This window comes from Mustela putorius, unplaced genomic scaffold, assembly GCF_011764305.1.
Source record: "Mustela putorius furo isolate JIRA1106 unplaced genomic scaffold, ASM1176430v1.1 tig00000450_pilon_pilon_pilon, whole genome shotgun sequence".
NCBI classification, from domain to species: domain Eukaryota; kingdom Metazoa; phylum Chordata; class Mammalia; order Carnivora; family Mustelidae; genus Mustela; species Mustela putorius.
In genome coordinates this window covers 14,389,364-14,407,964 of record NW_025421385.1, presented here as the reverse complement: position 1 = coordinate 14,407,964, position 18,601 = coordinate 14,389,364, and the positions used below count along the sequence as shown (strand labels likewise).

At 39.8% G+C, this 18,601-nt stretch overlaps 1 protein-coding gene across 19 annotated transcripts in view; it reads right to left on the bottom strand.

The window, feature by feature from the left end:
- SYNE1 (spectrin repeat containing nuclear envelope protein 1) overlaps positions 1 to 18,601 on the bottom strand; it is a 464,420-nt gene that overhangs the window by 21,246 nt on the left and 424,573 nt on the right. For 14 of the 19 annotated variants that reach the window (XM_013056743.2, XM_013056745.2, XM_013056746.2 and 11 more), the window contains 8 exons: positions 14,993 to 15,180; positions 13,192 to 13,342; positions 9,926 to 10,108; positions 9,537 to 9,674; positions 6,471 to 6,662; positions 5,239 to 5,572; positions 2,982 to 3,050; positions 1,292 to 1,434 (listed from right to left, as the gene is read on the bottom strand). In XM_013056743.2, the coding sequence (XP_012912197.1) occupies positions 1,292 to 1,434; positions 2,982 to 3,050; positions 5,239 to 5,572; positions 6,471 to 6,662; positions 9,537 to 9,674; positions 9,926 to 10,108; positions 13,192 to 13,342; positions 14,993 to 15,180 (1,398 nt within the window). The remainder of the gene's footprint in view (positions 1 to 1,291; positions 1,435 to 2,981; positions 3,051 to 5,238; positions 5,573 to 6,470; positions 6,663 to 9,536; positions 9,675 to 9,925; positions 10,109 to 13,191; positions 13,343 to 14,992; positions 15,181 to 18,601) is intronic. The other 5 variants (XM_013056751.2, XM_013056752.2, XM_013056753.2 and 2 more) reach the window with 2 other exon arrangements.

Below are 18,601 nucleotides of genomic sequence, written 5' to 3'. Positions count from 1 at the left end.
AAACAAAGCTGGTGGCATCATGTTGCCTGATTTCGAGCTTTACTACAAAACTGTGATCACCAAGTCAGCATGCTACCGGCACAAAAACAGACACACAGACCAGTGGAACAGAGTAGAGAGCCCAGATATGGACCCTCAACTCTATGGGCAAATAATCTCCCACAAAGCAGGAAAAAATATCCAGTGGAAAAAAGACAATCTCTTCAATAAATAGTGCTGGGAATCTTATCATATTTTTTAAAAAAGAAGTTTCACTATAACAGAAGTTGGCCCAGCTGGACAGGAAATAAACTCATGATTGATTAATCTTCTGTAATTGTGAGGATATTAATGTCTGCATTAATTCCTCACAATTAAACCTTCCCTGCTTTCAAAAAGCAGTACAATGGAGTTATTAGATTTAGGGAAATTAATTTTTCTTTCCTTTTACTAGGCAGTCTTTTGGGTGTGAAAAGAAAGTATGAGCCATGGAAGAGATTTATTTACTTCTTTATTTTTATTAACATATGTGTTATTTGTCCCAGGGGTACAGGTCTGTGAATCATCAGTCTTAGACATTTCACAGCAGTCACCATAGCACAGACCCTCCCCAATGTCCATTCTCTTGCTTAAGCATGTGTAGGAAAATGGGTAGCTCTCCAGGAAAAATTATTTGATCAGTAACTTGAGCGGAGCAAATAAACTTAGTATATACTTTACTAGGTAGGAACTTCGAAAACAGAAGTTAGTAAGAGGTACAATCTTTTGCCATTTTCCCCCCAAATCCTTCTTGTTAGTCCTATTTATTTTCTCCAGAAGAAGCACATATAACAGAGGATAAAAATATTCCTAAATCCAGTAAGTGAACCAATAAACCCCAGAAAAAAAATATGTGTATGTATACACGTGTGTGTGTGTGTGTATGTATATTTCATGTTAGTAATCTATCAGCTAAATCTGTTGTTCCAAGGATAACCTCAGCCCCAAAATTATTAGGTGAACTTGGAAAAAAGCCAATCACTTTTGGGAGCCAAAGCATTTTGTTGCTTTCAATCAAATGGGGCTCACTCAGGTCTCCATGTAAAGGAACAGGCTGGTCACTGCAGTAGGTCAGTGCATCTGAGCACCGGCCAGTTTTACTCAAAAGGTAACCTGCTAGTGTGGCTTTGTTTTCTACACCCAACTGTGTGAGTTCAAGGACGGTGTGGTGCTTTGATAGCTCAGAAAGCCGTGTGCCGCAGACAGACTGTTCTCTGTCACACAGCTATGATTCCCAGGTACATGCGGGAATGACAAGGCTCAGGATACTCACGTAGCCCCTGTAGGTGGAGTCTAGCTCTGGTCCTGTGGGAGTTTTGCTGCGGATAATATTTTCAGTTTGCTGCATCTGAAAACGGCTCTCATCCAAGGCTCTGTCCAGTTGTCGGATCTGTGACTCTAAGGCACTGGGAGCTCCTGCGGTGTTAACCACAAGAACCTTTAACACGCTTGACAGTCAAGCAGCAGTTAGAGAAATTACTTCGGCTAAGGCGATACAGGAATGGTGTATGTGTGCATCATTACAAAGCAAATTTAGTACTACCATGCTGGTGAGTTAGATGTTCAAAGACCAGACCGATCATTGAATGTGGTTGGCTTCCAGGCCGGATACTGCAAAGAGGTTCTGCAGCGGGCTCTAACAGCCTGGGTGTCCTGTCTGCTTCCAGCAGATTCCCTGAGAATCTACATGCTCTAAGCTGTAGAGGACCTCTCCAGAAGGCTAACATGGTGCCTTCTGCTCCCCCAAACCAAGAGGCAGTTATGTCTCATACTCCCTCTGCAGGCACTTATCAAGCAGAAAAAGGCACAATCCTCTGTTTTCTTTCTGCATCTCAACAGAATACTGCGTGCTCGGTGGAAGACAGTCACCCGTGGCTGCGTCATTCACTTAAGACTGGCTTGGGTTACGTATGGGTGGACATGCCAAATGACCAAGGGCTGGCTTTTGTTTAAAACCCAAACCCAAACCAGGAGAAAGCCAAGATTTCAGCATTTGCCTTAAAGCATGCTTTTAGTCAGAGCCCAGAACTCTCGGCTCATCGCCTTTCCAGGTGTGAGGTGTGTGTGTGCAAAATGTGCGTGTGCTAGGATTTCTGAACGAACTGAGCAAGAACATCGGTGGTCAGAGTGAAGCTGACACAGGATGAGAGCAGAGCATGTATTAGTAAGCTTTATGAATTATTTTTTTAAAGGCTTCCAAATACACCTGGATGAGGTCTCTCCCTGGGGTTACTCAGAAAGTCACTGTTTCGCTAACACGACTTTGCTTCAAAGACTAAGTGTAAACTAACACCTTTGCAATTCAGTATTCATCGCTGTGGTTGAACCCTATTCTCTCCACCTGCCCCCAAACTGCTCATCTATGCTGAACTGTAGTTAATCTAGTGTAACCTGAAACAAAATTGGTTCGATTCTCCTTTCTTTATTTTATGCAGTATGACTTATTAAGGTCGATTAGAATTTTTTTTTAGAGCCACACATCTGGTCTCACCCCTCGTTTTGTATGTGGCCCTTGAGATGAGGAGAATGAATGGGGGGCCTGAGGTCACATGTGCAGGCTTGGGGGGCGTGGGGCGGGAGCCCTGAGCCCCGGAAGTTATGAAGGCAGCGTGGCTACCCTGAAGCAGGGCGCCGGGGCACAGATGCTGAACACTAGTGCTTCCATCAAGTACTTTCTGCTGTGCGTGGGCAGCAGAGGTCTGTACCTAATGGCACTCATTCCCATTTAACAAGTTGAGAAGTTATTTCACTGCAACTTGATTACTAAAATCTTAATTCTTGGTGTTGATCAACAGAATAGTTTTAGGTTTTGTTTCTTTGTTTCTACTGCAGCAGTGAGAGGAGGTGGTGGTTCCTTAACATGCGGGTGCCACAGAGCTGCGAGAGAGGGGCAGCAGGTGTGCTCGGAGAGGAGGCTTGTTACGGGTGAGGAAGGGGGGCTCGCTTTGGCTTTTGGTGCCTACCAGAGGTATTTCTGATTGCACTTTCTGTGAGTTTTACATAGGCCTCAGGACTTTCAGGGATCATTACATCTGCAAAAAGAGCACAGTCTAAGTTGACAGCTAGATTCCTTGTGGCGGGAAATAACCTTCCTAGGGAAAAAAAGGAAGTTAGTCACTCTAGACAGACAGCTCTTGAATATGCAGAGGAGTGTGAACACACGCACCGAAGGTTTCCTAAAATAAAATCGTCAGAGCTCCCACCGAGGGTGCTTTCTGGAGCCAAGCACTGTTCTAAGCACGCGTTTATCTTTGAAGAAACCCTGTAGGGTTCAGGGAGGTCTTATTCCCATTTTATTGCCGAGAAAGCTGAGATCCAGAGGAATTCAACGACCTCTCCCAGTATCAACAGGTAGTAATTGGCGGAACTGAGATTTCAATCCAGACGGACTCTAGAGCAGCACTGTCTCGTAGAAATACAGTGAGCCACGTGTCATTTTAAAGGTTCTAAGAGCCACATTTAAAAAAGTAACAAGAAACAGATGAACGTAATTTCGGTGCTTTACTTTGCTAACCCAATATATCTGAATTATGATGTGTAACTACCATAAATATTATTATTATTTTCCATTCTTTCTTTGTACTGAGGCTTTGAAACTTGTAAAACATAAGTACATTTGACACAGCAAATCTCCATTTTGTGTGGTCACAGTTCAGGGCTCAGTACGTTCAGTCACGTGTGGCTGACGGCTGTATACTGGAGAGCTCTGCTCTAGACAAGAAACGCTCATTAGGTGCTACTGTAAAAACCAAACAGAAATGAGGGAAATCATTTTCTTTTTAGACAGTGATCTACCCTGGGGAATCCAAATGTGAACCACCAGAGACAGCAGATACAGCCTTTTGGAGACCGTGTGAGACACATTCATAAGTGCCGTGGATTTGCCTCTGATTGTTCTATTTTTACTCATTTTCTTTATAATGTTCCTCTTTCTCGGCCCTCCCCTTCACTACATGTGCTTCCTGGGGTTTTGTCTTTCTTGTTTTGCTTTATACATTTTTCCTGGGTGATTTCCTCCCTGCCCTCGGGGACAATTACCATGTGTACGTGGATTGTCACCTAATCCGCATTTCCGGTTCTGGAATTCCAGACCATGCATCTATTGCTGGGTATTTCTTTGGTCTATTCTACTCTGTCTCAAATTCAGGGTGTGCACAACCGAATCAGCACCCTTTTCTCGCTGCCCTGCCCCCGGCCCACAGGCACCCACAACCTTCTCTCCCTCTTGAGGTCCTCAGGGCCCCGGGCAACCTGCACCTTTCCCCAAGATACCCAAGTCCGAAAGGTGCCTCAATCCCAGTTGAATCCACTATGACGGAAGGAAGAGACTTGTCAGGATTTGTCAGTTCTCTTGCATTCTCTCCATCCCCAGCGTTGTTCCTTCGTTCAGGACACCATGGCCTCTCTGTCCTTGATCATAAAATGTTTCCACCAGAGTCCTTCCCCCATGCCATCCCTTCCCTACGGTACGGAGACGGGTTCGGTGGAAGTAGGTATCTGGTCATGTCTGGTCATGTCACGTCCTCCTTAGAGATCTGCGATGGCGCTCCAGCGTCTTCGGGAGAGAATCCTCTTCCACGGCAAGTAGGCTGCTGTCCGACCAGGTCTTCGTTTGGCCTTTCCACCTCCTCTTTGTTTGCTGTGTCTTGCAGGCTACAGCCTTGTCATTCCAGACACATTTTGCGCGACCAAAGCTCTGTGGTTGATCATAAAGCTAGGTGGGCACCCTCTCCTCTCCGCCTCTGAACTTCGCTGTGTCTATCTGACCCACTGCTGTGAGCTCGGAGTCTCAGCTCAAGAGTCTTTTTTTCCCTAAAGCCTTTCCTCAAAGCTCTGGCTGGTCACTGCTTGGCAGTGTCTCTGTGCCACCCTGTCTGTGTCCGATACTGTCTGAGCACCAACACTGCACATAGGTGTTACTTATCTGTCTGTGTTTCACACTAGACTGTAAGCTCTTTGAGAACGAAAGGAACCATGTATCCTTAATACATACACAGTGCTTGTCACACAGTAAGAATGTAAGTGTATTTGGGATAAACCAATGGCCATGCCAGTTTTTGTCTCTGGTAATCACATTAATACCCGATTATTCTATGATGTGCAATTTACTCTCATGGAGAAAGGAAGAAGAGGATTGTGCTTCGTTTACACATTTCAAATACAATATGCAGTCCCTTTTATTTTCTTTCAAGCTGGCCTATTGGAAGAGCTCTTTCTTACCTGATAAGCCAACAGCTCCCCTGAGGTAGAAATCCTTATCATCCTGACCCTCTTCGTCCTCAGAGGGCAGCGTTCTGGACACAGCAGACTCCAGGTCACGACTGAGATCATAGTCATGGTCCCACTCCAGGGGGATGGAGTCCACACTGGCAGGGGTGTCTCGTCCCGACCGCTCGCTCCGCAGGGGCTGGGCGAGTGAGAGGGAGGGGTTGGAGGAAGGCTGGGGGGAAAGCACGCCGTCCACAGAGGTGTCACGCCAGTGGAGGTCGGAGAGAGCTGCGGAGTCATCCAGCTCCAGCTCCCGGTCAGAGAGGTCATGCTCATCATCTGGGAGCTAGAAATGTAGTCAAGCCAACTCCATTACCGCAGCGGTCAGGTGATGCCCTTACCACTTCCTGTTCTGCCTTTTACCCAGTCTCAGTGTTCGAGCTCATCTGGGCCATATTCTTACCTCAGGGGGCTAATTTATAACTTTCTATCAGCAAATAAGTAAGAATCCTCCGATCACTTTTAGAAATGTCTTATAAATTAACCTACCAAAGCTCCAGTTTTTAATCCCTGTTGAAATGGAAATAATATTAAAACATACTTCAAATAATTAAGATTAAATAAGATAATGTAAATAAAGGCAGCCTAGTAGCATGCCTGCAACACAACAGTTACACAATGGCACATTTCACAAACAAAAGGAAATTGCTAATAAAAACTTTACCTGGTCCTTTTTTTACCTTATATCCCAGATGCAAAATATTTTTTTTATCACAGAATATTCTAGATATTCTAATAACATTTTGTGGTGTGGTTATGGTAGCAGTTAGGAAAGGGGATGAAAAAAAAATTAACTAAACAACTTCATAAAGTGAGCAACTGTTTCCATTTCTCACTTTCGTCTCCCTATTTCTTCTAGAAGCATCTTTATCTTCCACAGACGATGTGAGCCGAGTACTCCTTAAGGTTTTACCTATGTATTAACTTGTTTCATACCCAAAGCAATCCTGTCTACCAGGTAGTGTTAAACCACTGTCACATTTGAGGACACCAAGGCAAGAGATGGGGAGTAACTTGCCCAAGGTTACGTAGCCAACATGTGTCAGAGCTCAGAGCTCAGAGCTCCTGACTCTGGGATTTTGGCCACTGTCCAGTGCTAACTAACCCCATGCAACTACTTCTCTTTAGACTTAGTGAAAATGAAAAACAAACAAACAAAAACAAACAAAAAACAGATCACATACAGGTAGGCGAATCAGTTTCTTATGGTATCTCTCCACGCGCCCGAAGACCTCCTGACAATAACGTCGGAGTTCGTCCAGCTCCTCCTCAATGACTGCGGCATCCAACGGCTCGCTCTTCTCTATGAGCTGCTCTCCTTGGGCAATTATCTGCTCGATCTTATTGTGGTTCAGTGAAATTTCCTGCTGAAAGGCCTAGGGAACACAAATCTCGTGTAATTTTTTTTTTTTTATTGTTCACAGTGACATAAATAATTATAAGATATATATTTAGAAAAACCATGCAGGGGATATTGAATTTACCATATACAGTGACAAGCCAAGAAGCTATTACTTTCTGAAGTCAAACACAAAAATTTTAAATCAGAACAGGACTCAGAAATAGAATCGTCAGAATTCCATGACCAGAAAGGCGCCTTTGGCTAATGAAATTTACTGCCACAGACAGTGTGGGTAAAGAATCACAGGAAAAAACATTTAAACCCATCATAAAGTTGATAGCACTGGTTATCCCTAATGAAAAGCCATGGCAAGCAATAGAGTGCCACCGAAATAAATTTATTTTAGAGACTTAATTAAATACTTTAATTTTAGATTTTCTGATCATATGTCAAATATGACTAAGAGAAACCATTCAAATGATAGTGCCCCAATTTCTCTCAGATGATTCTTTTATTGGTTCAGGACATAATCAGGAAAGATTATGAAGTTGTGAAAAACAGCGAATTCTGGGGGATTATTTAGACTCATTCTATAAAGTTGAAAAGAGGTAAGCTGGTGGCGTCAGATTTCGGGGGTAAATTTTAATTCAATACAAGAATAAACTCTGGGGGGCGCCTGGGTGGCTCAGTGGGTTAAGCTGCTGCCTTCGGCTCAGGTCATGATCTCAGGGTCCTGGGATTGAGTCCCGCATCGGGCTCTCTGCTCAGCAGGGAGCCTGCTTCCTCCTCTCTCTCTGCCTACCTCTCTGCCTACTTGTGATCTCTCTCTGTCAAATAAATAAATAAAATCTTTAAAAAAAAAAAAAAAGAATAAACTCTGGGACAGTTGCAATTATTCATGAATGAAAAGGCTGCTGGGGGGAAGGGAACACGGTAGGGAGTTCTGCGACTTCGCCAGAGTCTAAAAAGAAAAGATTCAGCTACCACTTGTTAGAAATTTCCTGTTTGTTTCCCATTTGTCTGCCAAAGGACTCAGACTCCCAAGAGTCAGTGGGGGTGGGGTCGGGTACACTCTCACGGTTTGTTATTTTACCATTTTGTTTTTCATCCTGAAAATCTCTGAGAATCTATGATTTTTTTCATCCTGAGTATTTATCCTTGCGTGATACTGAGGTTGTTAAAACACTCTCCTTTCCAGGGACTCCTCATATCTAACGCGTATCACTCCTATTTAAATTTTTAATTAGCCACTGTGTTTGAACTGTGGGTGAAACATATCAAATATGTTTAAAAATTAACTTGGCATCTAAGGATGGAGAATATGTGGAATGAAACCCTAACACGAACAAGTTGGAACGTGGAGGTCAAACTATTTGAAGGTGTTACAAACAAAGCAGGAAAATGAAAACAAAAACAACACCCCCCAAAAAAAGATTCCTAATACCCTGGCAATGAAGTTAATAACTAAAACTATATAGACTAATGGTAGTTATTTCTGGGTAATGTTCTTTATTTCATTTTTAATATATTTTGTATTTTCTGAATTTTTTTTCAATCAAGAACTAATTTTTTTCAAGAGTTGGGCGAGCCTGGTGTCGGGTATGAAGGAGGACATGTACGGCATGGAGCACTGGGTGTGGGGCATAGACAGTGAAGTTTGGAACATGCACAAAAGAATTAAATTAAATTTTTAAAAAGTATATAAAAAAAGAATATATACACATTGATCAGCATCAACTAATTCAGATTCTTTTGAAAACGACTTGAAGCCAATTAGAGTTTAATTCATATGAAATAGGCCTGCTAAGAATATTTATGTTATAATCAAACATAATTATAAACAAATCCTTAACCTAATTAAAATAAAACTCAACTATTTTAGCTTAATAATTTTAGTGGCAGCTGGAATGTTAAAATGAAAAAAATTATTTTTCATAATCGCCCTTTCCATTAAATTACTTGATTATTTATTACTTTAAATGACTGGGGGTTTTTTTGTAATAGAAAATCCTAGGTTTTTTTTTGTAATAATTCAAAATTTTAATTTCCAACTAGTTCAATTTAATAAAATACAGAAAATTGGGAAATTGTATGTGCAGATTCTATTGAACAAATGATTTAGATGAGATTTTCTCCTGGAAAAAGTAATAGCCAGGTAGCCTTATATTTTATTTTTCAAACTTACAAAGTATAAAAGTGTCTAATACATAAATAGTTCCATAATATTCATCAGATGAATTCCCTGCAGTCATTCACAAGCTTGTAATAATTTTAAATTACAAATCCATGGATTTGATATGATTCCATCAGCATACTGTATTTTTGCAAAGTAAAACTTATTGAAATAAATGAAGAGTGGAATAATGGAATAATTGAACTTGGAAATGCACTCATACAGTTACTGAAGAAGTTTTAGCTCTGTGACTTTGATCAAACAAATTAACCTCTCTGTGGCTTTTATTGTATAACAGATCGATAACAGAAATATTTCCTATCCCATAACATTATTATAAACTTTAAAAAATTCAGAAACCTATTGGGTACTTTGTGAAAGCAAGGAAAAAAGTGTTCTCTATCAGGCAACAAACACTTGCTTATAAAACTCAAAATTAATGTATTAGTGTATTAATACATTGTAATTTAGAATATTTGTATTATATCTTGTACAGCAGTATAGGCGAGCTAATATTAGTGGAGAAGAATTAATAATGTATACTTCACATTAAATATATCCAGTTGAAATATTAAAACAAAAATAGTTTATATAAATAAAACTATTGCAAAAAATAAAAATTTTTAAAAAAGTAAAAAAAAAAAAGAGTTCTTTACTATGTTCTTTACAAAAGGATCTATAAATCCCTTCCTCTTCGCATCTTCTTCCTAATTTGAAAAATCTCTACTATCTTACCTTGAGTTGCTTTATTTTAGCTTGAACGTCACACTCCGAAAAATGCTCGATATTCGTGAGCTGTAGATCCATCTCCGTCAGCCACACCAGAATGCTGTCCCGCGCGGTCTCAAACTCCTCACGCTGGCCAATGAAATGCTGGACGTGAAAAGAAAATGATAAAAAACTGAAGTCCACGTCGTGCATATGGAGATGACACTGCCAACTGCGATGTTCTTCTGGAAAGTCACCTTCTCAACGAGCAATGAGAACCCTGTAATCCTTCACCATACAAACTACCATACAAACCACTCTCACCATCCCAACCTTACAGAATCACTGAGATTACGTCTTAATATGTTCGAATGGCCCTCTGGGTCTCTAAGCGACAGGGGAGGCATGATAAAGACCTTGAGTCTGCGCAAGATGGAGGTGACACGTTTTTGCAGGTTGTCCCATCGCTGGTTGCCTTCGTGAACCATCTGCTTTAGGCTGCAGGAGGAATCGGTGCGGTTCTCTCTGGCCAGGCGACGGTACTGCTTGTTGATCAGCTCCAGCTGGGTCAGGCTCTCGTGCACCTGTCGCTGGAAAGCCTAGGACCGCAGAGAAGCATGTCAGTGAGGGGGTCAGTGAAGGGCTCTCAGCAAGGGCACCCGGCCTCATCCTGCAGTGAGAGGGAAAGGACAATTTCTAAAGAGACTTTATTTCCCCTAATTAAAGCAGAATAACAGGATCAGTGTGGCTTAAGGACAGGGCGTAGAGCGAACAAAAATACGAAAGAAATTGGTAAATAAGAAAAACAATATACGTATATATACAAACACATATATATGTATGATGTATACATGTTCCTATGTTACAGCTTTTAAAATACTGAACATTCCGGAAAAAATTCTCATGTGAAAAAAACGGATTACCCAGATATCTATGTGTGCTGAAATGTGCGTCTGAAAGGTTCAGAAATCTCTGATGTCAACACAGAGAAAAGATATCCGCAAAAGAATGCTCTATCTGTGAAAGATGTAACCTCCTAAAAACCCAGACACATCTTTAATTCTGATGTCCGTTAAAATAATTAAGCCCACTTTTTGCAGAAGATGTCTGAAGGCAAGTTTTTATTAGCTTTTAAGAAAATCAGTTGAGTAAAACACAAGGAACCTTAAATAGAGGAAAATTTGGAACATGCTCTGTTTCTTTTTTGTCATTCCCATGAATTACTCAGTTTTTTAAGAACATTTTAGAGCTGATATGTACCAGCTTACATGGTAGTGTCTACTTATTTACTTATTTATTTAATTTTCTTTTACAATCACTTATTTCTACCATGTGCTAACAATTGTACTCCTTTCCTGGCCCAGTTCACATATCTTGGGCAAATTTCATAACTACACCATCACTTTTAATGATGAAAAGTTAGTTTTTAAATGATTAAAACATAGTCCAATCCACTTGTGTCTATTTATTTTTAAGGTTACCCTATGTACATTTTGGAATTTTTTTTTTAAAGATTTTATTTATTTATTTGATAGACAGAGATCACAGGTAGGCAGAGAAGCAGGCAGAGAGAGGAAGGGAAGCAGGCTCCCTGCTGAGCTGAGAGCCCGATGCGGGGCTCGATCCCAGGACTCTGGGATCATGACTCTGGGATCATGACCTGAGCCGAAGGCAGAGGCTTTAACCCACTGAGCCACCCAGGCACCCCCATTTTGGAATTTTTGAAGTAGAATACTCTTTCTTCTTTCTCTCTGCAGTGTAACACAGTCCTACCGTAAGAATCATTTGACCAAAATAAAATGTTTTTTTTTTTCCAAATTCATGTGTATGATTTATGACTGACATTGATCTTGACATTGGGCAGAAAACTGGACAGTCAAGTGATCTGTACTCATCTAAATCACAAAATTCCGCTTCCTTTCATTCATACACTGTTTACTTGCTACCACATCTGTGCCTCTGATATGGCTTTCCTTCTGAGAGCTGCTTTAAGAGACTTTGTCTTAGTAAGTCTAACCTCCTAGTCTATGAAACAATTTAAATTACTTCCCCAGAAAAGAAAGCAATAAGAAAAGTTCAGCTTTTGCCATTACCGGGATTCATAGAATGTGTTTTCCCACTGGAGTGACGGTAGGCACCCCACAGGGGTACACAGATCCATCCCAAACTGTCATGCATTTGAACAGGAAAAGACTGTCCTCAAACAACATTTTTTTATTATGAAATTTATTTTTCTCTTAAGAAAGAACATTAAAAGATAAATGATAAAATCATTTATTATAGAAGCTAACCATATGGCTAACTTTTGCCATAAAATCTGAGAGTCTAAAATAGCATCAAAAACAACCAAGCATAATCTGCTTTGTAGTATAAGCCAATTATAGAAGGTTTAACCTTTACGAAGCAGAGTGTGGCGAGACAGAGTACATGAATGCCTCCCTGGCTCTAGCTCACACCAGGACGACTTGAACTTGACTGTACGACCACTGTGGCTTTTCACCAGAAATTTTCTATGGGAAAACATTTTAGATACGAAATTATTTTCCTGGAATTTGGTGGTATAATTATGGCATAAGCCCATATTATGCATAAGCCCATAAGACCACCGACTAACTCTTATTTATTTTACATAAGTATTGGGGCTTTTTTATTTTTATTTTTTAAGATTCCTATAGCTGCTCATCTAAAACTCTGATTTTTAAATCCCACAAGCACAGAAACCAAACTTCATATTTACTCTAAAGGCCTCAGGAAATGCCAGGTAAACTGACATTACAAGGGAAAAATAAATTCGGCTGGATTTGGCTGGATTTTTAATTTAACTTTTAAGCTTCTCAGGGAGCTTGCGGCAGAATTAGTAACCAAGAATGCTTTTGGTAAGGTACGTGCATCAGGACTTTGCCGTCGGTATCTATGGGTACATATCCACCTGCCAGTGGGAACTGATGGAAAACAAACTTCAAATTAAAACATGCTGATCTTTAGGTGATGTCTGGTCCTCTGTGAAAACGGGGGGGCAGCTGCTTGGGCTGTATCATCTCATGGGGAGAGTGGACGCAAGATCACACAGGCAGGCAAGAGGCAGTTACTGGGCAGATCCTCTGCGAATATGGTTATACTGCTGCTATTTTTGTCTCTGTAACGGAAAAGTCCTGCGGACCCAAGAATGGCACTGCTTTTCATTATTAATTAGAAGTGGCTTATGATTAAAGTGTTTTATTTAATTTTGGAGTCAACTCTACTGTATCAATGATTTAAAAAAAAATATATATATATATACCTGCTCTCTAATTAGATAAAATGAAAATCAAGAAAATAAATTTGGAAGAGAGATTTTCCTAGTATGAAACATCATATTTTCATCTCAGATATCTGATAGTAAAGGACTATGAAATGAAAAAAAAATGCGAAGATCTTTTTTTGATGAATCATGATTTGTGATTTGTAATAGAATTTCTTGCCAGTATGACTTTGTTTGTGATTCTTGAGACTCTTAACATAAAAACCTCTTTTCCCCCTTTTTTTGCCTACCTGTCAAGCGGTAATAAAGACCACCGCAAGTCACCACCCAACTGTCTGAACAGATACCACGCAGATGAACAGTTTGTGTCTTGAGACACGAACCACTAACTGGATATGCTCATAGTAAAATAAGGATCAAATATTTGGAATGATAAGTCACCTCAAATTTCTTTAGTTCCTCCTTGGCAACTGTATAGAGCACCCCGGAAGAGCTGGGGAAGGCAGCTGTCCTCTCTGAAATCTTGAGCCAATCTTCAAAACGAGAATAATCATCCAGAAACTTCTGCCACAGTCGCCACGTCTCTTCGATTCTGAGACAGAAAATGAAAACAAAACAAAACAAAACAAAAAACAGGCACTGATTGTTTGGGACTGTTTCTGCTCCAGAACGCTGATGCCTGTCGTGGGATTAAGAGTGCACAAACGAGCGGAGGTTGTGCCAAGCCATCATCGTGCCGTCCGCCAAACGCAAGCACACTGAGAAAGAGACAACTGTCTGAGTGAAAATGGAACAGCTGTGAGTTTGGGGATTTTTTTGTTTGTTTGCTTTTGGTTTTTTGTTTTTTTAAATACACATCCTGGAGTTCTGGATTTGGAATTAGTCAAATTGTGCCTTACAAGCACGTAACATGAACTGTTCTGTCTACGTGCCGGGCAGCTCAGAAGGGTAAGGCCGGGTGTGCAGGGCACACTCGTGTCATGGTTCCACTGAAATAAAACGAAGGTCTCAAAATGCAGGTAAGTTCTGACATCAAATTTACCCTCCTCAAAGTTAACCTATCACAGCAAGACAAATATTAATCTTTCCAGAGTTCTCCAAACATATAATCAAAAAAGAATGTATGTTGTAAATCATTATGATTATTTTCTAACCCATCACTATTGCTTATGCCTTGAATTTCAAAGGGTTTTTCTAAACAAGGATAAGGTCTTTGTATTCTTAGTTCAATTTTAGTAAAAGAATATTACTTTTCACTCTACCAGTTCTAGAACAATAGACTTATCCAGCAGGGTTGTATTTTTACAAGGTCAGGCATAACTGTTTTAGACATTACAGTATATTGTATTTGTATACAGTATATTTATATATAGTAGTACCCTCCCCCCATCTGTGAGAGATCTGTTTCAAGACTCCTGGTCGATGCGTGAAGCTGTGGGTAGTACTGAACCCCTATATATACTACGTTTCATCCTAGACATATTTATGTTAAAGTTTAATTTATAGATAAGGTACAGTAAGAGATTAGCAACAATAGCCAGTAATAAAATAGAACAATTATACTATAATAAAACTTATGTGAGTGTAGTCTCTTGTATCTTACTGTACTGCATTCATCCTTTTTTATTTTTTTTTTAAGATTTTAGTTATTTGAGAGAGAGAGCATTCGAGATAAGGCATAAGTAGGGGTGAGGGGCAGAGGGAGAGGGAGAAGCAGACTCCCCACTGAGCAGGGAGCTTGAAGACAGGGCACAGAGCTCCATCCCAGAACCCTGTGATCATGACCTGAGCCCAAGGCAGACACTTAACTGACTAAGCCACCCAGACACCCCTGTATTCACCCCCCTTGTGATGATGAGAGATGATAAAATGCCTACGTGATAGATGAAGTTATGCAAATGATGTAGGCATTGTGGCTAGTGTTGGGCTACTGTGGACCTTCTCACCATACAACAAGAGGATCATCTCCTTCTGGGTCCTGCTTGACTCTGCGTAACCGACACCATGGGAAGAGAAACCATGGATAAGGTTGGTGGGGTGGGGGTGGGGTGACTATTGTAGGACCTTTATGCCTACTTATCTTCCCAACTAAATGTAGATGATGGCAAGTTTGGGACACCAGTGCTCCTTTTAGACCCTGCAACTAAAAGGAAATGGTAAATGGGATAGTCCGGGTTTTGTTTTGTTTTGCCCCTCTTTTGGGTCCTTCCTCTTTCCCAGTTCTTTGAGCTGTGCCCCTTACTTGAGCCTTCTTTCCATGGACATGGCACAGATGTTCCTCCACCGCCGGTCCAGGTTTCGCGTCGCCTGCTGGATGGAGTCACACTCTGCGTCTGTGGCACAGGCGTCACAGTCATGCAGCAGGACCTCACACAGGTTGAGCACGGAGGCCACGCCTGTGCTGTGTTTCTCGATGTCTCTCTGAAGCTCCTGTGGGGAACGAGACACGCTTTATTCAAATACTTGGATACAGATGAGAGAAACTGCAATTGGATTCACTAAAACGTGGTGAGGCCAACACTTGACAAGTATCTCCTTTCCTTGGATGCACGAGGTTTCTCCAATGTCATTATGAAAAATGGCGAGCTCAAAGATGGGAGAAACTTAAGCTAGAGATATATTGGCCATGTGAGCAATGCCAAGATATAAACAGAACAAATGAAATAGACTACATGAAGGGTAATATTGGCTTTTGTAGCGGTTGAGCAAGAAATCTTGCCCCAGACTCTACAGATATATCACTTCCATTTCAATGCATTGATCAATCAGTCAGTCAAAGGAACATGCCTTCTTGTTAGGCGCTGGCACTTAAGAACGGGGATTTCATCTCCAAAGTTCCGCAAACTCTTTAAACAGTTAATTACACCACCATTAAAAAGTACCAGGGTTTAAAAGACTGAAGTTCTCTATCCTATAGGACATCATAACATCAACAGCTTCCCCAGTGAGCCATTTTAAAGGTAGGACAGAAATAGAGAGAAGATGATGATAAGTGAGGCACTGAATTTCCCCAGTGTCCCACCATGTACAGTCTTCACCTTAATTGCATGTCATTAACTGCATGTAATGTAAATGCAAAATGTACATTATTTTTTTCATTGAGCTTTTAACTCACTTGGTTCAAGGAATTTCATTATTAAAAGTGAGGCTACTGGTATTTTTCTTGCCGTATGCATCAAGGTTCTTAATGTATTTTCCTTGTCTTTAAAACAATTCCTGGATGTGCCTAGCTTTTCACTTGTTCTAAAGATAAATCTTCAAGTTATTCAAATAGCTGAAATTTATGTTTGTGTATGTGTACTCTTTTTCTTGTTTTTCTCTTTAACACCACGTTTCAATGTCTTCCGTGCAAACAATTAGCTTATTGTCAAATGCAGTAACGGTGCCTTTGATTAATATTTGGAGATTTTATGACCTAGACAGAAGATAGATTCTATAAAAAATATCTCTATTTCACTAAACAGTCTTTTCAGATCTCTCGTGTAACCTCTTTCAGCTATGTGGGAGTTATCACAACAACTGCTGGTCTAAAAAATATAAAACTGAACTCAATCTTTGCTCAAAGATAAAGACAGACACATCTGTGAATGAGACACTAAGTAAATTCTAAGTCTTAAAGTGCCTTACATACAAGGATATACATTTGGAAGTAGTGTTAGGTATAGGAACATAATCAATGCACTCTAAAATGTTATAGCATTTTGATGTACTTTCCCCCAAGTACTCAAAACTGATTTTTCCAGCTTTGTTGAGATATAATTGACTTAGAACAGCAGTGGGTAAGTTTAAGATGCACAATGTGATGATTTGATATATGTATATATTGTGAAATGATTAAACAGGAAGTTTAAAGAGTATCTATCACCTCACATGGTTACAATATGATTGTGTGTGCATGTGTTGAGAACTTTTAACATCTACTCTCTTAGCAGTTTTTAAATATGCAACAAAGTATTGTTAACAACAGTCACCATGTTGAATGTCACATTTCTAGGACATGTTCACCTTATAACCAGAAGTTTGTACCCTTTGACCAGCTTCATCCATTTCCCTCACCATCTTCCCACCTCTGGTAACCACTCATCTACTCTGTTTCTGGGAGTTCCGTTTTTTTGAATCCACATATAAGTGTTTTTGTCTGACTGACTTACTGTACTTTGCCTAATGACTTTAAGGTTCAACCATGTTGTTGGAAATGGCAGTAGTTCCTTTCTTACGGCTGAATAATATTCCATTGTGTATAGATACCCCGTTTTCTTTATCCATTTATCTACTGATGGGGATTTCGGTTGCTTCCATGCATTCACTATTGTGAATAACATTTCAGTGAACGTGGGGAGTGGAGATTTCTCTTCAAGATAGTGATTTCATTTCTTTCTGAAACCTACCCAGAAGTGGAATTCCTGGATCACATGGTAGTCCTGTTTTTAATTTTTTGAGAAACATCCATAACATTTTCCATAGCGATGATACCAATTTATATTCTCACCAATAGTTCACGAGGGTTCTGCTTTCTCTACATCCTTGCCAATACTTGTTAACTTTTGTCTTTTTTGATAATAGCCATTCTAACAGGAGTGAGGACATATCTCCTCGTGGTTTTGATTTGCATTTCCATAATGACTGGTAATATTGAACATCTTTTCATGTACTTCTTGGCAACTTTAATATCTCCTCTGGAAAAATGTCTATTCAGGTCTCTTGCCCATTTTTAAAGTTGGATTATTTTGTTTTGTTTTGTTTTATTGCTGTTGAGTTGTAGGAGTTACCTACATATTACCTATATATTTTGGTTATTAACCCTATCAGATATGTGGTTTGCAAATATTTCCTCTCATCACAGAGGCTGCCTTTTCATTTGGTTGATCATTACTTTTGCTTTGCAGAAACTTTTTAGTTTTATTTGTTCCAAATTGTTTATTTTTTGTTTTGGTGGTTGTACTTTTGGTGTTATATCTAAAAAATCATCACCAAGATCTATGTCAAAAAGCTTTTCCCTACATTTTCTTCTAGGAGTTTTATGGTTTCAGGTCTTACATTTAAGTCTTTAATACATTATTTTGTATATGTAATATGTAATACATAATGTGTAATGCATAATTTTACATATGTGCACGTGTACATTTACATATGTACATATGCACATAATTTACATATGTAACACATAATTTTTTGTAAGTGGTGTAAAATAGGGGACTAGTTTCACTCTTTTGCATGTGAATGAATATCCAGTTTTCCAACATTGCTTTCTGAAGAGACTATCCTCTCACCAGTGGGTATTCTTGGCTCCCCTGTCCAACACTAGTTGACCACATACGCATGGAGTATTTCTGGGCTCTCACTCTGTCCCATTAATCTATGTGTCTGTTTTTATGCCAGCATCATGCAGTTTTGATCACTATAGATTTGTGTCATTGTCTGAAATCAGGAAGTGTGATACCCTCAGCTATGTTCTCTCTCAGGATTGTTTCAGCTATTTGGGGTCTTTTGTGGTTCCTTACAAATTTTAGAGTTGTTTTTTCTCTATGTATAGAAAGTGCCATTGGATCTTGATAGGGATTGTATTGAATCTATGGATAGCTTTGGTTGTATGTTCATTTTAACAATATTCATTCTTCCAATCTATAATTGTGGGATGGCATTCCATTTATTTGTGTCTTCTTCAATGTCTTTCACCTGAGTCTTACAGTTTTCAATGTAGAGATCTTTCAGCTCCTTGGTTAAGCTTATTGCTAAGTATTTTGTTGTTTTTGATGTCATTCTAAAGGAACTGTTTTCTTTTTTTTTCCCAGAAAATTCATGGTTAGTATATAGAAATGCAACTGGTTTTTGTGTGTTAAATTTTTTTCCT